Raw genomic sequence first — 27,150 nt, forward strand, 5'->3', positions numbered from 1 at the left:
AGAGAGGGGAGAGAAGAGTATAGACTATAGTATATATGACATAGAAGATATGGTAGAGGGGAGAGAAGAGTATAGACTATAGATATATATATAGACATAGAAGAGAAAAATATTACAATTGAAAGTGTACATATGTTGACATGTAACCCTCATTACCCATTAACCCTCGTTACCATTACAACCCTCATTACCATTACAACCCTCATTACCATTACAACCCTCATTACCATTACAACCCTCATTACCATTACAACCCTCATTACCATTATAACCCTCATTACCATTATAACCCTCATTACCATTATAACCCTCACTACCATTACAACCCTCATTACCATTACAACCCTCATTACCATTACAACCCCCATTACCATTACACCCCCATTACCATTGTAACCCTCATTACCATTACAACCCTCATTACCATTATAACCCTGATAATCATTAGTCTAACAGTAATGATAGTTTGTTGATATGGTGTGAGCATCTGTACCCAGATCATCCAAAGATCCTTCCAGAACTATTTCTCATGGAATTGTAAAGATTCCTCACTACGGAAGGAATTCTTCCAACTGGGTTAGGGGGAAGTGGTAGGTTTAGGACCTCTTGGACAATCTTCTGGGAACACCTTGACAGGACCATCTTTACCTTTGTAATATCTGTTCAACATGATTTCGAGTGCTCCCAAGGTTTGTTGATCCAATGCCCCCGTCCCCTCCTTGTTCAACCCCCAGTATGCTCCGGCCATCCACTTCTTGTTCTTCTTGTACTTCTTGTTTTCACAGCAGTAGGCTGTCCACATGAGATACGGGATGTTCACTCGGTTGTTCAGTTTGGTTTTGTTGTTGTTGGGAACTGCTCCAGTCACCACATAGGCTTTTATCTGGTCGTTAGCATCCTTACAGTTAAGCTTCAGAGTTCCTCTGACATTTCTCTCCATTGTCTTCCAGCTGCCATCGTTGAAGGACACCACCTGGGGAACGATGTTGGTCAGGGTAAAGGTGGACGTCTGAGTATCAAGGTCATGAGCATGTGAACTTGGGAAGAGGTGACCTCTGTTCACCCCTTTATATTTTGAGTTTTTATAGTCCTTTTGCTCAGCCTGGTGTTTGTAACTGCCTCCCTCTTGTATCTGCATTTCAGTGCAGTTTACCCCTTCGAGCTGCAGGAAACAATCTTTCATTCACAAGTTTTCTGTACAATAAACCCCCTTTTCTGTACAATAAACCCTCTCTTTTTTGGGGGGGTTTCACAATCAAGACAATCAAGTCTCTATACCCTCCATAGTGGTAGTTCTATATTCTGTAACATAACTGTCTGTGATATATACCAGTCAACAAATACACATGTTATATGACAAAACATTAGTCCTACCCCAGGCTCGATCATCCAGCGATCTATTGGTCGACCCGTTGTATTACCAGTGAAGGTGTAGGCTGAGAACACAGGGATCCTGTTGAATGTGTCGTAGAGAGTTGCAAACCTGTAGAAGTTTTTGTACTTCTGGCAGATCGGCTTGTAGCGGCCATCGTCCTTGAATATCCCACCAACCAAAATACCTGGGAGATTTGGAGTTGTCCCCTTCAGGAAGAAACTCTTGCACTGTGGAACATCACTGAACTTCTTCACTACATGAGAGAGAGCAGGAGGAAGGAGAGAGAGAAGGAGGAGAGTAGAGAGATGATTCAATACCCCCATCATCACCTGAAGACTGTACACCACAGAGACAAAGATGAAGTTACAGAGACCAGTTGGTAGACTGGAGACTGTTGATCTGAGTCAGGACAGACTGCTTTAAATAGTTATTTCAGAGACCAGTTGGTAGACTGGAGACTGTTGATCTGAGTCAGGACAGACTGCTTTAAATAGGTTTTCAGAGACTCCTCCTTCATGTGTCAAGACAGAAAGAGTTGATTTGCATAAACTCCTCTGTATGTTTCCATGGAAACTGCTGTAACAAATAACATGTGACTCACCTCCTGTAGTTTCTAACACGTATGGACCCAGAACTTAATCACACAAGATTATAGTTCTGGGTTAATGAGATTAGACTGCTCTAAATAGTGACTGCATCCACACTTTGGTTCTGGTAGAACAACGTTTTAGGATAAAAACATGACTTTACTCAGCATAGAGTCTGTCAGAAGATACACATCCCACTATTACAACAGTGGGACTGTTCTGGAATTACGGTTGCTGAGTTCATATTCATTAATATCCCACAAGGCTTAGCGACTCAGCAACTCAAAAACTCAAAGAAGTAAACTTGCATTTCCCTTGACCAACAAGTCAACATATTTACTATGATGTCTCAAAGGCCTCACATACATTACAGATATGATTACAACTGAATGAAACGGAGGAAGACGTGTCCAACTGAATGAAACGGAGGAAGACGTGTCCAACTGAATGAAACGGAGGAAGACGTGTCCAACTGAATGAAACGGAGGAAGACGTGTCCAACTGAATGAAACGGAGGAAGACGTGTCCAACTGAATGAAACGGAGGAAGACGTGTCCAACTGAATGAAACGGAGGAAGACGTGTCCAACTGAATGAAACGGAGGAAGACGTGTCCAACTGAATGAAACGGAGGAAGACGTGTCCAACTGAATGAAACGGAGGAAGACGTGTCCAACTGAATGAAACGGAGGAAGACGTGTCCAACTGAATGAAACGGAGGAAGACGTGTCCAACTGAATGAAACGGAGGAAGACGTGTCCAACTGAATGAAACGGAGGAAGACGTGTCCAACTGAATGAAACGGAGGAAGACGTGTCCAACTGAATGAAACGGAGGAAGACGTGTCCAACTGAATGAAACGGAGGAAGACGTGTCCAACTGAATGAAACGGAGGAAGACGTGTCCAACTGAATGAAACGGAGGAAGACGTGTCCAACTGAATGAAACGGAGGAAGACGTGTCCAACTGAATGAAACGGAGGAAGACGTGTCCAACTGAATGAAACGGAGGAAGATGTGTCCAACTGAATGAAACGGAGGAAGATGTTTCATTAATTAATTAATAAAGTAATGGATGTTTCATTTACTGGTGTTGTTGGAGGACCTTGTGTACAACTTGGTGTATTCTGTGGTCTGAACACTGCTGAGTTTATTTCCAGTAACTGAAGTAGGTCACAGTAAGAGTTGACACAAGGCTGTGTATGTAGAGTTAGAAAATGTGGTTCCCAACAACACTGTGGTCAGAGCAGCACTGGACTGTTTAACACCTCAGACTCAGCAGCTGTAGATTCTTCAGTTGAGGCCTTTTCTCAGTAAGAGTAGAGGAGACTGGGGAACAAACTAACACTTTTAGACTTTAGTTTATTAGGAAAATATTATTTAAAAAAAGTTAGATTAATAATATTTTTATACAAACAACATATCTCAGCTACCATTACACAGTAAGTATGTTACTAGGAAGTACCAGTCGTTTACAATTCAACCAAGTGGCAGATATTAAATGTTACAATTGACCCAGTAGGTGAATGTTCCACAGGTCAATAATTTAACAAAAAGAGAAGCAGCAAGTATATTTACTTTAGGGCCTCAAAACCCTTTTTCTTCTTCAATAAAACTAAAAGTCATCAATGGATTTAAACAAAACCTCTTGGTCATGTAGAGACACTAACCAACCATTATCACATTGAATAAGAGCTTTCTACCTGGTTTCTAACTGGACTTATTAACTGTTACAACTGACCCTGTGTTACTTTGTTCCCCAGTCTACCCTACCTTCATGTATAATATTTAAAATGACTGCTTTGCTTAAGTAAAACATTTTTAACTTCTTCAATTACCAGCTGAAGCAGGTCACATAATTATACTTCATGTAAAATTTGTGGTGGCTTATTTCTGCTTTACCAATTGAGGAGAGTTACAAACTTCACACACCAGTCTGAGTTATACTTCAACTACATCTTTAATAATAAGAGTTTTGCAATAGCCTTTTGACTTTCAATGATGCGCTATCTCTAATGAACCATTGAAAGTGACTACAGAAAATTACAAAGATCTTTTATAGCCAAGATACACCCCTCTCAACCTACATGACGAACCACAGATCTTAGGAACAGTTCACAAAGAAAGACTTTTACTTAAGAGAGAGGAGTATCCCATAGCCAGATAGCATTCGCTATAAACTATTGTTCAGTTTGGTCCCTAAGACGAGGTTCTAATCTCATTCCTGGTACTTCATAGCACAGAACCATTACCTCATCCAAGGCATAACTCAATTGTCAACTCTAGATACCCCCATCTCAAGTAAACCCCCTCTTGACCCCACTCCTGGACAAGCTCACTGAGGGGAGTGACTTGCGCACAGACATTGTGAAGACAAGTAATTGGTTCCTCCTTAATCACGCCATCCCTTCACATGGTTTAACAGATACATTCACATATGAAGACAATGTTCCATTCTGTCCTCTTCCCTTTCTGATATTCTGCATAGCACCAGAGACATGTGAAAGACAAGCCTGACCTCTCCCCTCTCTGGGCCCCAAGTGACTGAGCCCCAGCTAAGGAAAGAAATGCAACTGCCAACACCAGAGTGACTGAGCCCCAGCTGAGGGAAGAAATGCAACTGCCAACACCAGAGTGACTGAGCCCCAGCTGAGGGAAGAAATGCAACTGCCAACACCAGAGTGACTGAGCCCCAGCTGAGGGAAGAAATGCAACTGCCAACACCAGAGTGACTGAGCCCCAGCTGAGGGAAGAAGTGCAACTGCCAACACCAGAGTGACTGAGCCCCAGCTGAGGGAAGAAATGCAACTGCCAACACCAGAATGACTGAGCCCCAGCTGAGGGAAGAAATGCAACTGCCAACACCAGAGTGACTGAGCCCCAGCTGAGGGAAGAAATGCAACTGCCAACACCAGAGTGACTGAGCCCCAGCTGAGGGAAGAAATGCAACTGCCATCACCAGAGTGACTGAGCCCCAGCTGAGGGAAGAAATGCAACTGCCAACACCAGAGTGACTGAGCCCCAGCTGAGGGAAGAAATGCAACTGCCAACACCAGAGTGACTGAGCCCCAGCTGAGGGAAGAAGTGCAACTGCCAACACCAGAGTGACTGAGCCCCAGCTGAGGGAAGAAATGCAACTGCCATCACCAGAGTGACTGAGCCCCAGCTGAGGGAAGAAATGCAACTGCCATCACCAGAGTGACTGAGCCCCAGCTGAGGGAAGAAATGCAACTGCCAACACCAGAGTGACTGAGCCCCAGCTGAGGGAAGAAATGCAACTGCCATCACCAGAGTGACTGAGCCCCAGCTGAGGGAAGAAATGCAACTGCCATCACCAGAGTGACTGAGCCCCAGCTGAGGGAAGAAATGCAACTGCCATCACCAGAGTGACTGAGCCCCAGCTGAGGGAAGAAATGCAACTGCCATCACCAGAGTCTATTAGAAATACATTCTAATAAAAAGTATATCACATCAGCATATTATGCAGATAAGACATCTTAATTATCTATGTTACCCAACTAATTCTGATTCATCCTCCACAAATTACCTTTGTAATTGTGATTTAAAAGGTGTGGACATTTATTTGTTAATTGTTTACATCAAATTCTCCTTGAATGTTGGCTTGTATGACCTATGCAGTGGTTCCCAACCTTTTTATAGTCCCGTACCCCTTTAAACATTTAACCTCCATCTGTGTACCCCCTCTAGCACCAGGGTCAGTTGTGTACCCCATATAGCACCAGGGTCAGCTGTACCCCCTCTAGCACCAGGGTCAGCTGTGTACCCCCTCTAGCACCAGGGTCAGCTGTACCCCCTCTAGCACCAGGGTCAGCTGTGTATCCCATCTAGCACCAGGGTCAGCTGTGTACCCCCTCTAGCACCAGGGTCAGCTGTACCCCCTCTAGCACCAGGGTCAGCTGTGTACCCCCTCTAGCACCAGGGTCAGCTGTACCCCCTCTAGCACCAGGGTCAGCTGTGTACCCCCTCTAGCACCAGGGTCAGCTGTACCCCCTCTAGCACCAGGGTCAGCTGTGTACCCCCTCTAGCACCAGGGTCAGCTGTGTACCCCCTCTAGCACCAGGGTCAGCTGTACCCCCTCTAGCACCAGGGTCAGCTGTGTACCCCCTCTAGCACCAGGGTCAGCTGTGTACCCCCTCTAGCACCAGGGTCAGCTGTACCCCCTCTAGCACCAGGGTCAGCTGTGTACCCCCTCTAGCACCAGGGTCAGCTGTACCCCCTCTAGCACCAGGGTCAGCTGTGTACCCCCTCTAGCACCAGGGTCAGCTGTAGGAGACAGAACGCGTCTCCATCCTGAGCGGTATGACGGCTGCGTGGTCCCATGGTGTTTATACTTGCGTACTATTGTTTGTACAGATGAACGTGGTACCTTCAGGTGTTTGGAAATTGCCCCCAAGGATGAACCAGACTTGTGGAGGTCTACATTTTTTCTCTGGGGTCTTGGCTGATTTCTTTTGATTTTCCCATGATGTCAAGCAAAGAGGCACTGAGTTTGAAGGTAGGCCTTGAAATACATCCACAGGTACACCTCCAATTGACTCATTGATGTCAATTAGCCTATCAGAAGCTTCTAAAGCCATGACATAATTTTCTGGAATTCTCCAAGCTGTTTAAAGGCACAGTCAACCTAGTGTATGTAAACTACTGACCCACTGGAATCGTGATACAGTGAATTATAAGTGAAATAATCTGTCTGTAAACAATTGTTGGATAAATGACTTGTGTCATGCCCAAAGTAGATGTCCTAACAGACTTGCCAAAACTATAGTTTGTGAACAAGACATTTGTGAGGTGGTTGAAAAATGAGTTTGAATGACTCCAACCTAAGTGTATGTAAACTTCTGACTTCAACTGTATACCAGGAGCTGTGCCAGACCAGCCACGTCTGTTGACTCATCCAGCTGCCACGCATATCATTCACTGGCTTGTATGCAAAGCAGCCATTGTTTCAGAACATCTGCTGACATGTCACTGATGCGTTGTGTTGTTTGATGAAGGCATTGTCTGTGTAGTATTTTTTGACTTTTCCCCAGCATTGTCCCAGCCATATCCACGGCAGCAGGAAGAATGAAGTCCTCCACAATAGTATGGGGCTTGCCTGTCCTAGCCACTCGGTAGCTCACCATATAAGACGCTTCTAGCCCCTTCTTATGAATGATATCTGTTGCTTTCATAAATGTCTTACTACTTGAAAATTGTTCGTAATTCTCGCTCAAAATACTCCCGTGGCTTATTTTAGAAGGGGCATGTTTTGTTTCTAAATGTTTCGTCAGGTTGTGAGATAGTACTTTTGCACATATAATACACTGTGGCTGAGGAAAGGTTGCTAGATCGAATCCCTGAGCTGACAAGGTAAAACTCTGTTGTTCTGCCCCTGAACAAGGCAGTTAACCCACTGTTCCCCGGTAGGACGTCATTGAAAATAAGAATTTGTTCTTAACCGACGTGCCCAGTTCAATAAATAAAATAATAATAATTGGACATTGTGTTGTTATTTCGCTGAACACGAGATGGTTTCATTTTGTTTTTGGCAGTGAAACCAGGCTACTCAGGCGAAGAAAAAATCTCACCCAAATGTATATCCCTGTTGGAAAATCTAAATGGACTGTTTAAAAATGTGAAGGGAAAAGACAGTGAATCACATTTTTACTTGGCGTTCCCCTGACGGCATTCAGCGTACCCCTGGGGGTACGTTTGAGAATAACTGCTGTAGGCTATTCAATTCCTGCTGTAGGCTATACAATTCCTGCTGTAGGCTATTCAATTCCTGCTGTAGGCTATCCAATTCCTGCTGTAGGCTATTCAATTCCTACTTGCATTTTATTCCAGTCCTGCTGTAGTCTATCCAATTCCTGCTGTAGGCTATTCAATTCCTGCTGTAGGCTATTCAATTCCTGCTGTAGGCTATTCAATTCCTGCTGTAGCCTATCCAAATCCTGCTGTAGGCTATTCAAATCCTGCTGTAGGCTATCCAATTCCTGCTGTAGGCTATACAATTCCTGCTGTAGGCTATCCAATTCCTGCTGTAGGCTATCCAATTCCTGCTGTAGACTATCCAATTCCTGCAGTAGGCTATACAATTCCTGCTGTAGGCTATCCAATTCCTGCTGTAGGCTATTCAATTCCTACTTGCATTCTATTCCATTCCTGCTGTAGGCTATCCAATTCCTGCTGTAGGCTATCCAATTCCTGTTGCTGCAGCATTCAAATGTAGGCTAACCAACTCTTACTTGCAGGCGATCCAATTTCTGCTAATATACTGGTCCAACAGTATATTTCAGGTGATTATAGGTAAACCAATCCCTCCTAATATTCTGGTCCAACAGTATATTTCAGGTGATTATAGGTAAACCAATCCCTCCTAATATACTGGTCCAACAGTATATTTCAGGTGATTATAGGTAAACCAATCCCTCCTAATATACTGGTCCAACAGTATATTTCAGGTGATTATAGGTAAACCAATCCCTCCTAATATACTGGTCCAACAGTATATTTCAGGTGATTATAGGTAAACCAATCCCTCCTAATATACTGGTCCAACAGTATATTTCAGGTGATTATAGGTAAACCAATCCCTCCTAATATACTGGTCCAACAGTATATTTCAGGTGATTATAGTTAAACCAATCCCTCCTAATATACTGGTCCAACAGTATATTTCAGGTGATTATAGGTAAACCAATCCCTCCTAATATACTGGTCCAACAGTATATTTCAGGTGATTATAGGTAAACCAATCCCTCCTAATATACTGGTCCAACAGTATATTTCAGGTGATTATAGGTAAACCAATCCCTCCTAATATACTGGTCCAACAGTATATTTCAGGTGATTATAGGTAAACCAATCCCTCCTAATATACTGGTCCAACATTATATTTCAGGTGATTATAGGTAAACCAATCCCTCCTAATATACTGGTCCAACAGTATATTTCAGGTGATTATAGGTAAACCAATCCCTCCTAATATACTGGTCCAACAGTATATTTCAGGTGATTATAGGTAAACCAATCCCTCCTTATATACTGGTCCAACAGTATATTTCAGGTGATTATAGGTAAACCAATCCCTCCTAATATACCGGTCCAACAGTATATTTCAGGTGATTATAGTTAAACCAATCCCTCCTAATATACTGGTCCAACAGTATGTTTCAGGTGATTATAGGTAAACCAATCCCTCCTAATACACTGGTCCAACAGTATATTTCAGGTGATTATAGGTAAACCAATCCCTCCTAATATACTGGTCCAACAGTATATTTCAGGTGATTATAGGTAAACCAATCCCTCCTAATATACTGGTCCAACAGTATATTTCAGGTGATTATAGGTAAACCAATCCCTCCTAATATACTGGTCCAACAGTATGTTTCAGGTGATTATAGGTAAACCAATCCCTCCTAATATACTGGTCCAACAGTATATTTCAGGTGATTATAGGTAAACCAATCCCTCCTAATATACTGGTCCAACAGTATATTTCAGGTGATTATAGGTAAACCAATCCCTCCTAATATACTGGTCCAACAGTATATTTCAGGTGATTATAGGTAAACCAATCCCTCCTAATATACTGGTCCAACAGTATATTTCAGGTGATTATAGGTAAACCAATCCCTCCTAATATACTGGTCCAACAGTATATTTCAGGTGATTATAGGTAAACCAATCCCTACTATTGGAGACACCACTGTGCTCCCATTGATTAATGTTAACCGGTTAGATTCATTGTTATAGGGAAGAAATAGTTCTGCCAAATTGAACACCAACATTTTGTGGCTGAGGAGGACAAGAGGTCTTTCACCATTAAGGCTCGGCTGGACAACAGACAGTCCTTCACAGAGATGTTTTAATAAGGTCTCTTATCTTCTTTAAGATGTGGCCAGAGTGATGTCTGAGTCCATCTGGGTCACGGCACCAAATGTTGTAGAAGATTAGATCCAAAGATGAAGGCAGAGACTTTTTAATTGAATAGAAAGATCTTTAATCTTCAACTGCTGAGGAGATGATTGTGATTTCACAGGGAAGAACCCCCTGAGTAAATGGTTCCATGTCCCTTATATAATGGGAGGTGATAATACCATCAGATTGTTACACAACAGTTATTTATACCAGCAACAGTTCCAGAACACAATGGCCTTGTGTTTAAGGTCCAGACACACCAGGACTCTATGAAAGGCATCACAGTCCAACACAGAACATGTCCCTTGAGAAGTTACAACAGTTCAACACAAATTCTGCCACCACACTAGTTTTCACTCACATGTGAGGGGCTGATGCTCATTGGCTAAGACTCAAATTTGCTAAATTTGCTACCCCTTATAACCATTATTACTTAACACTTATAACCCTTATAACTTAGGGGATGTGTACTCAATAGTTGTGGGAAAACAAAACTCATCATTTTTTATCACAGTCACAATCACATCCATCCTCCTCATCACATTCCTTTAACTCATCCCCTGTTCTTCTCGCCATCTTCATGCTCCTCTCTCTGCTCCCTTTCCCGCTCCTCTTTTGCCCCGCCCCACCCTCTAATACTCTCTCTCTGTTCCTCCCTGTCTCATCCTGTTCTACACTTTGAATAGCTTTTCTTGGGCAATAATATGGGAATACCTTGAAGACCTTGTAGAAACTCGTCAATTCTTTTTCTAGTTCTCCCAAGGTATTTGAATTCACTTTTTCCCCCTTTACGTTCTTCCCCCAGTATGCTCCGGCCACCCACTGTCCCAGGTTGTTTTTACAGCAGTAGGCTGTCCACAGAAGATCCGGGATGTTCACTCGTTTGTTCAGTTTGTTGTTGCTGGGCACTGCTCCAGTCACCACATAGGCTTTCATCTGGTCTTCAGCTTCCTTACAGTTACGCTCAAGATATTTTCTGACTTTGCACTCCATTTGACTTCATCTGCCTTGGTTGAAGCCTCTTTCCTGTGGAACGGCGTTTGTCAGGGTGAAAGTGGACCTCATGGTATCATCATCAGCATACGAACATGGGAATAGGTGACCTCTGTCCAGATGCATGCCCTTTATTTTTACCTTGTAGTCTGCGTTCGTAGCCTGGTGCTCGACTCTTAGACGTCTACCTGCCACCATCATGTCACGTGTGTAATGTTTATCTTCAAGCTGCAGAAACATCAGTCCGACATTAAAACTATTATAAAAATTCATACATTTAAAAAAAATCACTATTTCACAATCCAGACTTAAGCTGAAAGTGGTTGCAACAAAGATACATATATACATGACATATACCAGTAATCAAATACACATGTTGAATGAATAGAGATCAGAACTACCTGAGGCTCTATCATCCAGGACTGACTAGGTAACATAACTGTCTGTGATATATACCAGTAAACAAATACACATGTTATGTTATATGACAAACATTAGTCCTACCTGGGGCTCGATCATCCAGCGTTGATTTGGTCTGGGGCCCGTAGGAGGACCAGTGAAGGTGTAGGCTGAGAACACAGGGATTCTGTTGATCGTGTCGTAGAGAGTTGCAAACCTGTAGAAGATGTTGAACAACTGGCAGATCGGCTTGTAGCGGTTCTGGTCCTGGACTGTCCCATTAACCAAAATACCTGGGAGATTTGGAGTTGTCCCCTCCATGAAGAACTTATTGCACTGTGGAACATCACTGAACTTCTCCACTACATGAGAGAGAGCAGGAGGAAGGAGAGAGAGAAGGAGGAGAGTAGAGAGATGATTCAATACCCCCATCATCACCTGAAGACTGTACACCACAGAGACAAAGATGAAGTTACAGAGACCAGTTGGTAGACTGGAGACTGTTGAGGTGAGTCAGGACAGACTGATTTAAATAGGTTTTCAGAGACTCCTCCTTCATGTGTCAAGACAGAAAGGGTTGATTTGCATAAACTCCTCTGTTTCCATGGGAACTGCTGTAACACATAACATGTGACTCACCTACTGTAGTTTCTAACACGTATGGACCCAGAACTTAATCACACAAGATTATAGTTCTGGGTTAATGAGATTAGACTGCTCTAAATAGTGACTGCATCCACACTTTGGTTCTGGTAGAACAACGTTTTAGGATAAAAACATGACTTTACTCAGCATAGAGTCTGTCAGAAGATACACATCACACTATTACAACAGTGGGACTGTTCTGGAATTACGGTTGCTGAGTTCACATTCATTAATATCCCACAAGGCTTAGCGTCTCTGAATCAGCAAATAAAAGAAGTAAACTTGCATTTCCCTTGACCAGCAAGTCAACATATTTCGTATGATGTCTGAAAGGCCTCACATACATTACAGATATGTTTACAACTGAATGAAACGGAGGAAGATGTGTCCAACTGAATGAAACGGAGGGAGATGTGTCCAACTGAATGAAACGGAGGAAGATGTGTCCAACTGAATGAAACGGAGGGAGGTGTGTACAACTGAATGAAACGGAGGGAGGTGTGTCCAACTGAATGAAACGGAGGAAGAGGTGTCCAACTGAATGAAACGGAGGAAGAGGTGTCCAACTGAATGAAACGGAGGAAGAGGTGTCCAACTGAATGAAACGGAGGAAGAGGTGTCCAACTGAATGAAACGGAGGAAGATGTGGTCAACTGAATGAAACGGAGGAAGATGTGGTCAACTGAATGAAACGGAGGAAGGTGTGTACAATTGAATGAAACGGAGGAAGGTGTGTACAACTGAATGAAACGGAGGAAGGTGTGTACAACTGAATGAAACGGAGGAAGATGTGGTCAACTGAATGAAACGGAGGAAGATGTGGTCAACTGAATGAAACGGAGGAAGGTGTGTACAATTGAATGAAACGGAGGAAGGTGTGTACAACTGAATGAAACGGAGGAAGGTGTGTACAACTGAATGAAACGGAGGGAGGTGTGTACAACTGAATGAAACGGAGGGAGGTGTGTCAAACTGAATGAAACGGAGGGAGGTGTGTCCAACTGAATGAAAAGGAGGAAGAGGTGTCCAACTGAATGAAACGGAGGAAGAGGTGTCCAACTGAATGAAACGGAGGAAGATGTGTCCAACTGAATGAAACGGAGGGAGATGTGTCCAACTGAATGAAACGGAGGAAGAGGTGTCCAACTGAATGAAACGGAGGAAGATGTTTACAACTGAATGAAACGGAGGAAGATGTGTCCAACTGAATGAAACGGAGGAAGATGTGTCCAACTGAATGAAACGGAGGAAGATGTGTCCAACTGAATGAAACGGAGGAAGATGTGTCCAACTGAATGAAACGGAGGGAGGTGTGTCCAACTGAATGAAACGGAGGGAGGTGTGTCAAACTGAATGAAACGGAGGGAGGTGTGTCCAACTGAATGAAACGGAGGGAGGTGTGTCCAACTGAATGAAACGGAGGAAGAGGTGTCCAACTGAATGAAACGGAGGAAGAGGTGTCCAACTGAATGAAACGGAGGAAGATGTTTACAACTGAATGAAACGGAGGAAGATGTGGTCAACTGAATGAAACGGAGGAAGATGTGGTCAACTGAATGAAACGGAGGAAGATGTGGTCAACTGAATGAAACGGAGGAAGGTGTGTACAATTGAATGAAACGGAGGAAGGTGTGTCCAACTGAATGAAACGGAGGGAGGTGTGTCCAACTGAATGAAACGGAGGGAGGTGTGTCCAACTGAATGAAACGGAGGGAGGTGTGTCCAACTGAATGAAAAGGAGGAAGAGGTGTCCAACTGAATGAAACGGAGGAAGATGTTTACAACTGAATGAAACGGAGGAAGATGTGGTCAACTGAATGAAACGGAGGAAGATGTGGTCAACTGAATGAAACGGAGGAAGATGTGGTCAACTGAATGAAACGGGGGAAGATGTGTCCAACTGAATGAAACGGAGGAAGATGTGTCCAACTGAATGAAACGGAGGAAGATGTGTCCAACTGAATGAAACGGAGGAAGATGTGTCCAACTGAATGAAACGGAGGAAGATGTGTCCAACTGAATGAAACGGAGGAAGATGTGTCCAACTGAATGAAACGGAGGAAGATGTGTCCAACTGCATGAAACGGAGGAAGATGTGTCCAACTGCATGAAACGGAGGAAGATGTGTCCAACTGCATGAAACGGAGGAAGATGTGTCCAACTGAATGAAACGGAGGAAGATGTGTCCAACTGAATGAAACGGAGGAAGATGTGTCCAACTGAATGAAACGGAGGAAGATGTGTCCAACTGAATGAAACGGAGGAAGATGTGTCCAACTGAATGAAACGGAGGAAGATGTGTCCAACTGAATGAAACGGAGGAAGATGTGTCCAACTGAATGAAACGGAGGAAGATGTGTCCAACTGAATGAAACGGAGGAAGATGTGTCCAACTGAATGAAACGGAGGAAGATGTGTCCAACTGAATGAAACGGAGGAAAATGTGTCCAACTGAATGAAACGGAGGAAGAGGTGTCCAACTGAATGAAACGGAGGAAGATGTGTCCAACTGAATGAAACGGAGGAAGATGTGTCCAACTGAATGAAACGGAGGAAGACGTGTCCAACTGAATGAAACGGAGGAAGACGTGTCCAACTGAATGAAACGGAGGAAGACGTGTTCAACTGAATGAAACGGAGGAAGACGTGTCCAACTGAATGAAACGGAGGAAGACGTGTCCAACTGAATGAAACGGAGGAAGACGTGTCCAACTGAATGAAACGGAGGAAGATGTGTACAACTGAATGAAACGGAGGGAGGTGTGTACAACTGAATGAAACGGAGGAAGATGTGTCCAACTGAATGAAACGGAGGAAGACGTGTCCAACTGAATGAAACGGAGGAAGATGTGTCCAACTGAATGAAATGGAGGAAGATGTGTCCTACTGAATGAAATGGAGGAAGATGTGTCCAACTGAACGAAACGGAGGAAGCTATCAAATGTCAATCACATTTCCACCTCTGATTTGGCCTCTAACACATTTAATGGAAACAAGAAGATGGCAATAATGGATGTTTCATTTATTGGTGTTTATGTTGGCGTAGGTTTGGTTTCTGAGCTGTAATTATTAGGAATCATTAGGTATAATGGAGGCATGAGGGGAGCCATAATGAAGCTTGGGAGGGGCTGAATGCAGGGAAACACGGTCACATGAGGCAGTACTGATAAGGGGAGGAACCGTTTAAGGCTCATATCACTCAGATCCCTGCCTAGAAATAATGATGTAATGTGTAGTGATGAGGAGGAGACTCCACCCAGAATGGGGTATACAGTCGTGGCCAAAAGTTTTGAGATTGACACAAATATTAATTGTCACAAAGTCTGCTGCCTCAGCTTGTATGATGGCAATTTGCATATACTCCAGAATGTTATGAAGAGTGATCAGATGAATTGCAATTATTTGCAAAGTCCCTCTTTACCATTCAAACGAACTGATTCCTCCAAAAACATTTCCACTGCATTTCAGCCCTGCCACAAAAGGACCAGCTGACATCATGTCAGTGATTCTCTCGTTAACACAGGTGTAAGTGTTGACGAGGACAATGCTGGAGATCACTCTGTCATGCTGATTGAGTTTGAATAACAGACTGGAAGCTTCAAAAGGAGGGTGGTGCTTGGAATCATTGTTCTTCCTCTGTCAACCATGGTTGCCTGCAAGGAAACATGCGCCGTCATCATTGCTTTGCACAAAAAGGGCTTCACAGGCAAGGATATTGCTGCCAGTAAGATTGCACCTAAATCAACCATTTATCGGATCATCAAGAACTTCAAGGAGAGCGGTTCAATTGTTGTGAAGAAGGCTTCAGGGCGCCCAAAAAAGTCCAGCAAGCACCAGGACCGTCTCTTAAAGTTGATTCAGCTGCGGGATCAGGGCACCACCAGTACAGAGCTTGCTCAGGAATGGCAGCAGGCAGGTGTGAGTGCATCTGCAGGCAGGTGTGAGTGCATCTGCACGCACAGTGAGGCGAAGACTTTGAGGATGGCCTGGTGTCAAGAAGGGCAGCAAAGAAGCCACTTCTCTCCAGGAAAAACATCAGGCAGACTGATATTCTGCAAAAGGTACAGGGATTGGACTGCTGAGGACTGGGTTAACTTCTTATGGCTGCAGGGGCAGTATTGAGTAGCTTGGATGAAAGGTGCACAGAGGTGCCCAGAGTAAACTGCCTGCTCCTCAGTCATAGTTGCTAATATATGCATATTATTATTAGTATTGGATAGAAAACACTCTGAAGTTTCTAAAACTGTTTGAATTATGTCTGTGAGTATAACAGAACTCATATGGCAGGCAAAAACCTGAGAAGTTCCACTTCCTGTTTGAATTATTTCTGAGGCTGGTAGATTTTCAACCAAGCTCCCATTGAAATTACAGCGAGATATGGATGAGTTTTCACTTCCTACGGCTTCCACTAGATGTCAACAGCCAATAGAACTTTGTCTGATGACTCTGTTGTGAAGGGGGGCCGAAGGAGACAGGAATGAGTAATCACTGCCATGAGGTGACCATGCGCGTTCACGTGAGAGGCAGCTCCGTTCCATCACTCAACTCAATGTAATTCTCCGGTTGGAACATTATTCAAGATGTATGTTAACAACATTCTAAAAATTTATTCAATACATCGTTTGACATGTTTCTACTGACTGTTACGGAACTTTTGGACATTTCGTCACGTTTTAGTGAACGCGCTTTGTGACTTTGGAATTGTTTACCAAACGCGCTAACCAAAGTAGCTAATTGGACATAAATAACGGACATTATCGAACACATCAAGCATTTATTGTGGACCTGTGATTCCTGGGAGTGCATTGTGATGAAGATCATCAAAGGGAATATTTATCATGTAATTTCTGGTTTCTGTTGACTCCAACATGGTGGCTAATTTGACTCGTTCTGAGCTCCGTCTCAGATTATTGCATGGTTTGCTTTTTCCGTAAAGTTTTTTTGAAATCTGACACAGCGGTTGCATTAAGGAGAGGTATATCTATAATTCCATGTGTATAACTTGTATTATCATCTACATTTATGATGAGTATTTCTGTTGAAACGATGTGGCTATGCACTATCACTGGATGTTTTTGGAACTAGTGAATGTAACGCGCCAATGTAAACTCCGATTTTTTGATATAAATATGAACTTTATCAAACAAATCATGCATGTATTGTGTAACATGAAGTCCTATGAGTGTCATCTGATGAAGATCAAAGGTTAGTGATTAATTTTAGCTATATTCCTGCTTTTTGTGACTGCTATCTTTCGCTGGAAAAATGTCTGTGCTTATTGTGGTTTGGTGTGACCTAACATAATCGTTTGTAGTGCTTTCGCTGAAAAGCATATTTGAAATCGGACACTTTGGTGGGATTAACAACAAGATTACCTTTAAAATGATATAAGACACATGTATGTCTGAGGAATTTTAATTATGAGATTACTGTTTTTTGAATTTGGCACCCTGCACTTTCACTGGCTGTTGTCATATCATCCCGTTAACGGGATTGCAGCCATAAGAAGTTTTAAGGTCATTTTCTCTGACGAATCCCCTTTCCGATTGTTTGGGGCATCCGGAAAAAAGCTTGTTCGGAGAAGACAAGGTGAGCGCTACCATCAGTCCTGTGTCATGCCAACAGTAAAGCATCCTGAGACCATTCATGTGTGGGGTTTCTTCTCAGCCAAGGGAGTGGGCTCACTCACAATTTTGCCTAAGAACACAGCCATGAATAAAGAATGGTACCAACACATCCTCCGAGAGCAACTTCTCCCAACCATCCAGGAACAGTTTGGTGACGAACAATGTATTTTCCAGCATGATGGAGCACCTTGCCATAAGGCAAAAGTGATAACTAAATGGCTTGGGGAACAAAACATCGATATTTTGGGTCCATGGCCAGGAAACTCCCCAGACATTAATCCCATTGAGAACTTGTGGTCAATCCTCAAGAGGCGGGTGGACAAACAAAAACCCACAAATTCTGTCAAACTCCAAGCATTGATTATGCAAGAATGGGCTGCCATCAGTCAGGATGTGGCCCAGAAGTTAATTGACAGCATGCCAGGGCGGATTGCAGAGGTCTTGAAAAAGAAGGGTCAACGCTGCAAATATTGGCTCTTTGCATCAACTTCATGTAATTGTCAATAAGAGCCTTTGACACTTATGAAATGCTTGTAATTATACTTCAGTATTCCATAGTAACATCTGACAAAAATATCTAAAGACACTGAAGCAGCAAACTTTGTGGAAATTAATATTTGTGTCATTCTCAAAACCTTTGGCCACGACTGTACATTACAAATCAAATCAAATTGTATTGGTCACATACACATGGTTAGCAGATGTTATTGCGAGTGTAGAGAAATGCTTGTGCTTCTAGTTCCGACAGTGCAGTAATATCTAACAGGTAATATCTATTATATCAGATCCACAGCAAATACCTAATACACACAAATCTAGTAAAGGAATGGAATAAGAATATATAAATATGGATGAGCAGTGTCACAGCAGCTAAGATGCAATATATAGTATAGAATAGATAGTGTGGAATACAGTATGTATATATATATATATATATATATATATGGATGAGCAATGTCAGAGTAGCATAGGCTAAGATGCAATAGATAGTATAGAATAGATAGTGTAGAATACAGTATGTATATATATATATATATATATATATATATATATATATATATATATGGATGAGCAATGTCAGAGTGGCTAAGATGTCAGGCTAAGATGCAATAGATAGTATAGTATACTATCAGGTATGAAGGTAAGACCCAGATGCAGACACGTCAAATTAACAATGGTTTAATAATCCAACAGGGGCTGGCTATAGACAGGTCAAGGCAGGCAGGGGTCAGTAAACTAGAGGTGGGGCAATGGTACCTGACGGCAGGCAGGGGTCAGTAAACCAGAGGTGGGGCAACGGTACCTGACGGCAGGCAGGGGTCAGTAAACCAGAGGTGGGGCAACGGTACCTGACAGCAGGCAGGGGTCAGTAAACCAGAGGTGGGGCAACGGTACCTGACGGCAGGCAGGGGTCAGTAAACCAGAGGTGGGGCAACGGTACCTGACGGCAGGCAGGGGTCAGTAAACCAGAGGTGGGGCAACGGTACCTGACGGCAGGCAGGGGTCAGTAAACCAGAGGTGGGGCAACGGTACCTGACGGCAGGCAGGGGTCAGTAAACCAGAGGTGGGGCAACGGTACCTGACGGCAGGCAGGGGTCAGTAAACTAGAGGTGGGGCAACGGTACCTGACGGCAGGCAGGGGTCAGTAAACCAGAGGTGGGGCAATGGTACCTGACGGCAGGCAGGGGTCAGTAAACTAGAGGTGGGGCAACGGTACCTGACGGCAGGCAGGGGTCAGTAAACCAGAGGTGGGGCAAAGGTACCTGACGGCAGGCAGGGGTCAGTAAACCAGAGGTGGGGCAACGGTACCTGACAGCAGGCAGGCTCCGGGTCAGGGAAGGCAGAGTGGTCAGGCAGGCGGGCTCAGAGTCAGGACAGGAAAGGGTCAAAACCAGGAGGGCGGGAAAAAGAGAGACTGAGAAGTAGAAAAAGAATATCTGGTTGACCTGGCAACAGACAAACAGAGAACACAGGTATAAATACACAGGGGATAATGGGAAAGATGGGCGACACCTGGAGGGGGGTGGAGACAATCACAAGGACAGGTGAAACAGATCAGGGCGTGACAGAATACAGTATATACATATTAGATGAGTAATGTGAGATGTAAACATTCTTAAGTGGCATTATTAAAGTGACTAGTGTTCCATTTATTAAAGTGGCCAATGATTTCATGTCTTTATGTGGGCAGCTGCCTCTCTATGCTAGTGATGGCTGTTTAACAGTCTGATGGCCTTGAAAAACTGGAGCTGTTTTTCAGTCTCTCGGTCCCCAGCTTTGATGCACCTGTACTGACCTCGCCTTCTGGATGATAGCGGGGTGAACAGGCAGTGGCTCAAGTGGTTATTGTCCTTGATGATCTTTTTGGCCTTCCTGTGACATCGGGTGGTGTAGGTGTCCTGGAGGATAGGTAGTTTGCCCCCGGTGATGCGTTGTGCAGACCTCATCACCCTCTGGAGAGCCTTGCGGTTGTGGGTGGAGCAGTTGCCGTACCAGGCGGTGATACAAATATGTTTACAACTGAATGAAATGGAGGAAGATGTGTCCAACTGAATGAAACGGGGGAAGATGTGTCCAACTGAATGAAACAGAGGAAGCTGTCAAATGTCAATCAAGTTTCCACCTCTGATTTGGACTCTAATCAATCAATCAAATGTATTTATAAAGCCCTTCTTACATCAGCTGATGTCACAGAGTGCTGTACAGAAACCCAGCCTAAAACCCCAAACAGCAAGCAATGCAGGTGTAGAAGCACGGTCTAACACACTTCCTGGAAAACAGAAGATATCAATAATGGATGTTTCATTTATTGGTGTTTATGTTGGTGTATTCTGTGGTCTGACCACTGCTGAGTTTATTTCCAGTAACGGAGGATGTTTCATTAATTAATTAATAAAGTAATGGATGTTTCATTTACTGGTGTTGTTGGAGGACCTTGTGTACAACTTGGTGTATTCTGTGGTCTGAACACTGAGTTTATTTCCAGTAACTGAAGTAGTTCACAGTAAGAGTTGACACAAGGCTGTGTATGTAGAGTTAGAAAATGTGGTTCCCAACAACACTGTGGTCAGAGCAGCACTGGACTGTTTAACACCTCAGACTCAGCAGCTGTAGATTCTTCAGTTGAGGCCTTTTCTCAGTAAGAGTAGAGGAGACTGGGGAACAGACTAACACTTTTAGACTTTAGTTTATTAGGAAAATATTATTTAAGTTAGATTAATAATATTTTTATACAAACAACATATCTCAGCTACCATTACACACTAAGTATGTTCCTAGGAAGTACCAGTCATTTACAATTCAACCAAGTGGTGGGAATTAAATGTTACAATTGACCCAGTAGGTGAATGTTCCACAGGTCAATAATTTAACAAAAAGAGAAGCAGCAAGTATATTTACTCAAGTGTCTCAAAAACCTTTTTTTATTGAAGAAAAAACTTAAATAAAACTAAAAGTAATCAATGGATTTAAACAAAACTTCTTGGTCACGTAGCGACTAGAGCTGGGCGATATGGACAAAAGATCATATTATATTTTTCACATTTTTGACGGTATTTAATGTTTTTGATTAATAAAAGTTGTCCAAGAGAGCGGAGAGGGATGGCTCAAGTAGCAGAGTAAACTATAAAAATGGACGTTACACACAGCGTATCACATTTAACAAACCAAACATTCAAATACCGTTCTAGAAAGTAAAGTAAAAACTCAAACCGGTCCTTGTATCAACACTGGTATATAGTAAAATACAGTATATCGCCCAGCCCTAGTAGAGACACTAACCAACCATTATCACATTGAATAAGAGCTTTCTACCTGGTTTCTAATTGGACTTATTTATCTGTTACAACTGACCCTGTGTTACTTTGTTCCCCAGTCTACCCTACCTTCATGTATAATATTTAAAGTGACTGCTTCACTTAAGTAAAACATGTTTAACTTCTTCACCTACATACAAATGTTAAACAGCTGAAGCAGGTGACACAGTTTTACTTCCTGTAAAGGTGTGGACGTTTATTTGCTAAGTGTTCACATCAAATGTTGCCTTCAATGTTGGTCTTGTATGAAATACTATTGTTGGGGGTTACCCTGGGGGTCGGAGGTGGGGCTACACCAATGCCATGATTAATAAAATGCTAATTAATTACTTAAAAATCATACAATGTGATTTTCTGGATTTTTGTTTTAGATTCAACTCTCACAGTTGCAGTGTACCTATGATAAAAATTACAGACCTCTACATACTTTGTAAGTAGGAAAACCTGCAAAATCGGCAGTGTATCAAATACTTGTTCTCCCCACTGTATGTGATAACCTTTGTGTGCAATGTGCAACGATGTAAAAGTACTGGGTGATGGAGATGTCCTGCGTTAGTTCTCAGGCTGAGAACTGTCTGCTCCTGCTGATAGTCACTCAGCCGCAAGGCCAAGATGTTCTGAAAGTAGCAAAGAGCCTGAGACCACACAGGTGTGGTTGATGGCTCATAGCAGAGTGACAAACCACAGTCTTGACATGCTTTTCTAATCTTAGATACCTTGTATCTAATCCAATGCCACAATGTTAAGGTATGATTGACGTATGCATTTGACATAGGTTGTCCACACCACCTGGTATAAAGTTGTTGTCCACACCACCTGGTATAAAGTTGTTGTCCACACCACCTGGTATAAAGAGTGTTGTCCACACCACCTGGTATAAAGTTGTTGTCCACACCACCTGGTATAAAGTTGTTGTCCACACCACCTGGTATAAAGTTGTTGTCCACACCACCTGGTATAAAGTTGTTGTCCACACCACCTGGTATAAAGTTGTTGTCCACACCACCTGGTATAAAGTTGTTGTCCACACCACCTGGTATAAAGTTGTTGTCCACACCACCTGGTATAAAGTTGTTGTCCACACCACCTGGTATAAAGTTGTTGTCCACACCACCTGGTATAAAGTTGTTGTCCACACCACCTGGTATAAAGTTGTTGTCCACACCACCTGGTATAAAGTTGTTGTCCACACCACCTGGTATAAAGTTGTTGTCCACACCACCTGGTATAAAGTTGTTGTCCACACCACCTGGTATAAAGTTGTTGTCCACACCACCTGGTATAAAGTTGTTGTCCACACCACCTGGTATAAAGAGTGTTGTCCACCCCACCTGGTATAAAGTTGTTGTCCACACCACCTGGTATAAAGTTGTTGTCCACACCACCTGGTATAAAGAGTGTTGTCTCCTGTTTTACCACACAGATCTTTACTATAGACTACTGAGGTATTCTGGATGTGAGTCTCTGTCTGCAATGACATTTTATTACTAAAGAGTTTTACACCAAGGTTCCTGTGTCATCTATCTGGAACACTGATTGTTGAAGGAAACTCACATCACCCCAGACAAAGGACACTATGAATCAATTTCTTATTTCATGAAACTACAGGAATCCTTTGTTTCAGGGAAACATTATATTTGTTCAACATGCGTGTGGGGAGGAGTTCCCCTTTCTGTCCAATGAGGTCATTTCTGGACAATATTTCAGCAAGTAAAATTATGGTTCTACTTTAGAATGTGGAACACACAGCCAATAGGGAGGTTTAATTGTTACACATGATAAATAGTCACACCTGTTCCACATACAGAGGAGTTTATCCAACCCTCCTTGTCCTGTCTTGACCTCTAATTATACCAGACAGGACTCATCTTCATACAGAGGAGTTTATCCAACCCTCCTTGTCCAGTCTTGACCACTAATTATACCAGACAGGACTCATCTTCATAGAGAGGAGTTTATCAAACCCAACTCTCCTCGTCCAGCCTTGACCACTAATTATACCAGACAGGACTAACTCTAGGCCAGTTCCTCTGTTTACTTCAGACACATCTTCTTCCACATATCATCACAGAAAAGTTAATCAGTTAGATAATGTTTACCCAGTGTCATCCTGAGGCATTGATAGATCATGAGAGAAGAAAATATTAAAATTACAATTTCTAAGCTGCTCATTTATTATGGAAAAACTCACCCCAGCACTTTCTGAGGCAGGAAGGACATCACCCTCTTCTGATCTTCACCCCACCAGGGAAAGGACAGTGATGAACTGTGAGCTCTGTAGGAGGCTCCTGGTAAACAGCATCCGGTCAATCCACTGCTGCTTCTTGTTGAGAGATGCCCGCCGGCTCTCTGGAATCACCAGCTGCATTTAAGGGAGAGAGAGAGAGAGAGAGAGGCAGGAAGGACATCACCCTCTTCTGGTCTTCACCCCACTGGGGCAAGTTCAGAAGCCTGGGGTGGATACAAGGGGGTCTGGGGTAGATCACCAGGGACAGGGGCCGAACGTGAGGCAGGAGGGAGCGCTGGAGGTACCTGTATGTCCAAGGGTTCATACCTAATACATACAGAGAATACATAAGTGACAGATACAGTACTAAGCATTCTCAGCACCATGACAGCAGATCTACAGCATGAAAGGTAAGTGACAGATACTAGATTTAGTTGTGTAACTAAAGGACAAAGAATGCATAGGCCTTTATGACAGATACAGGAAGGGAGTGTCATAATGGAAGGGGTTTCATCTGTAAAAAGTCCACACTGCATTTATGGAAAGCTGTGTATCATTCAATACATGGACAAATAGTAAGATTAACACAATGCATATCTTCCATTATTGTAAAGTATTCATGCTTGCAGAATGCCAAGGGAATTGAGTAGCCTACCTAACATTGCAATACATTGCAGACCCATATTCATGTGTAGATTGAAATGCAAGGCAAATATCCCGATTATCACACCATTAAACTAGATAACATAATACATGTATTAGCTAATCCATGACTGATACATGTTGAATAAAACTGTTATACACTTGAACCGAAAATAAACTACTGTACAGTAGCATGCTAAAGTTACTGTACTGTAGCCTGCATCACATACACACGATTTCACAACTTCAAAGACGCCTTACAACTTACAACAAAGCACGAATCTAAGCGTAGCATTAAAATAGCTACGATTGTAAAAATACTATTGAAAATGCAGACAAGTGGCCGCTGATTGTACCGGTAGTTACCGATACCAAACCAATGCTACGGGTATCATAGGTAGATGACTGCAGAGATCGAACTGTATAATGTTTTCAATTCACTTTTCCATTCTTCTTACAACTTCACAGATGTAGCAATAAGATTACAATCAATTTAATTCAACCTTATAAAAGATACTTCCTCTGTAACTCTCCTTGTGATTTAAACAATGATCCGATGAGGAGAAAGTGTCTTCTTCTTCGATGGAGTTTAACGGCGGTTGACATCCAATGTTAAGGTACATTACCGCCACCAGCTGGACGAGGTATTAAATAAGAAACGTAAACAATATCCCGGATAAGAGGTAAAATGATATCATACAAAATAAAACACGTCAACTAAAAAAAACATCATAGTCTTCAATCACAGTCCAGTCCAAAATACATCCCTACACCGGCTCAGGGGCCTGTGATGGGGCTACATTCACCGACAGGATTTCTTGCACCGAGGAAATCAGGAAGACCCCCAAAAACGTTCAGCTGCATTCACAATGATTCCAATGTTCTTAGACTTCTTCTCTGCTTGTGTTGTACAGTTTATAACCATTGTAATAAATTATACAAAGTCCACCATTTTAACATGTAGCATTTTACTATCCCTCGGTTGATGAAAAACCTTCACTGGTCCTGGAGGCTCTACTACCATTGTTCTTCCCTGCCATTCTTTCCTTCCCATTTTCACTCCTTACCCTTGACACCTCATTCTCCTTCAGCCAATCAGGGCACTCCAAGAGCCACATGTTCACCTCCACAGTTGCAGCATTTCCCTTCATCTGGCGTACGATATTCTTCCCTTCTGCACACACTTGACACATGACCAAATCTTTTACATTTATGACACTGAAGGAGCTTGTGCATTAAAGCTCTTACCGGGTAAATCATGAATCCTGACTTTATATGAGAAGGGAAAGATTATTTACCGAAGAACAGTAGCATGGATGGAGTGAACTTATTTTCTCTGTCCACCATACAAGTCCATCAACGTGCACCAACCACTCCATCGATGTCTTCAGTTATATCCTCTACATATCCTCTTCAGTTATATCCTCTACATATCCTCTACAGTTATATCCTCTACATATCCTCTACAGTTATATCCTCTACATATCCTCTACAGTTATATCCTCTACATATCCTCTTCAGTTATATCCTCTACATATCCTCTACAGTTATATCCTCTACATATCCTCTTCAGTTATATCCTCTACATATCCTCTACAGTTATATCCTCTACATATCCTCTTCAGTTATATCCTCTACATATCCTCTTCAGTTATATCCTCTACATATCCTCTACAGTTATATCCTCTACATATCCTCTTCAGTTATATCCTCTACATATCCTCTTCAGTTATATCCTCTTCAGTTATATCCTCTACATATCCTCTTCAGTTATATCCTCTACATATCCTCTTCAGTTATATCCTCTACATATCCTCTTCAGTTATATCCTCTACATATCCTCTTCAGTTATATCTTCTTCAGTTATATCCTCTACATATCCTCTACATATCCTCTACATATCCTCTACATATCCTCTTCAGTTATATCCTCTACATATCCTCTTCAGTTATATCCTCTTCAGTTATATCCTCTACATATCCTCTTCAGTTATATCCTCTACATATCCTCTTCAGTTATATCCTCTTCAGTTATATCCTCTACATATCCTACATATCCTCTTCAGTTATATCCTCTACATATCCTCTTCAGTTATATCCTCAACATATCCTCTTCAGTTATATCCTCTTCAGTTATATCCTCTACATATCCTACATATCCTCTTCAGTTATATCCTCTACATATCCTCTTCAGTTATATCCTCTTCAGTTATATCCTCTACATATCCTCTTCAATTATATCCTCTAGATATCCTCTTCAGTTATATCCTCTACATATCATCTACAGTTATATCCTCTACATATCCTCTTCAGTTATAGCCTCTATATATCCTCTTCAGTTATATCCTCTACATATCCTCTTCAGTTATATCCTCTTCAGTTATATCCTCTACATATCCTCTTCAGTTATATCCTCTAGATATCCTCTTCAGTTATATCCTCTACATATCCTCTACAGTTATATCCTCTACATATCCTCTTCAGTTATATCCTCTATATATCCTCTTCAGTTATATCCTCTACATATCCTCTTCAGTTATATCCTCTACATATCCTCTACATATCCTCTTCAGTTATATCCTCTACATATCCTCTTCAGTTATATCCTCTTCAGTTATATCCTCTACATATCCTACATATCCTCTTCAGTTATATCCTCAACATATCCTCTTCAGTTATATCCTCTTCAGTTATATCCTCTACATATCCTACATATCCTCTTCAGTTATATCCTCTACATATCCTCTTCAGTTATATCCTCTTCAGTTATATCCTCTACATATCCTCTTCAGTTATATCCTCTAGATATCCTCTTCAGTTATATCCTCTACATATCCTCTACAGTTATATCCTCTACATATCCTCTTCAGTTATAGCCTCTATATATCCTCTTCAGTTATATCCTCTACATATCATC

General features: G+C 42.4%; 1 protein-coding gene across 4 annotated transcripts; it reads right to left on the reverse strand.

Moving 5' to 3' along the window:
* Positions 1-388: 388 nt before the first annotated feature.
* LOC120039700 (endonuclease domain-containing 1 protein-like) lies at positions 389-24,640 on the reverse strand. 4 transcript variants are annotated; one of them, XM_038985110.1, is made up of 4 exons: positions 23,557-24,640; positions 11,384-11,640; positions 11,021-11,107; positions 10,066-10,912 (listed from the first exon to the last, which is right to left on the reverse strand). In XM_038985110.1, the coding sequence occupies exons 2-4, from the start codon at positions 11,597-11,599 to the stop codon at positions 10,886-10,888; spliced, it is 330 nt and encodes a 109-aa protein (XP_038841038.1). In that variant the 5' UTR covers positions 11,600-11,640; positions 23,557-24,640; the 3' UTR covers positions 10,066-10,885. The 4 variants fall into 4 exon arrangements, with proteins under 4 accessions (XP_038841037.1, XP_038841035.1, XP_038841038.1 ...); XM_038985109.1 differs by lacking the exons at positions 10,066-10,912; positions 11,021-11,107; positions 11,384-11,640 and adding exons at positions 389-973; positions 1,375-1,628; XM_038985107.1 differs by lacking the exons at positions 10,066-10,912; positions 11,021-11,107; positions 11,384-11,640 and adding exons at positions 389-1,162; positions 1,375-1,628.
* Positions 24,641-27,150: the final 2,510 nt, after the last annotated feature.

Source organism: Salvelinus namaycush, unplaced genomic scaffold (genome assembly GCF_016432855.1).
Source record: "Salvelinus namaycush isolate Seneca unplaced genomic scaffold, SaNama_1.0 Scaffold2921, whole genome shotgun sequence".
NCBI classification, from domain to species: Eukaryota; Metazoa; Chordata; class Actinopteri; order Salmoniformes; family Salmonidae; genus Salvelinus; species Salvelinus namaycush.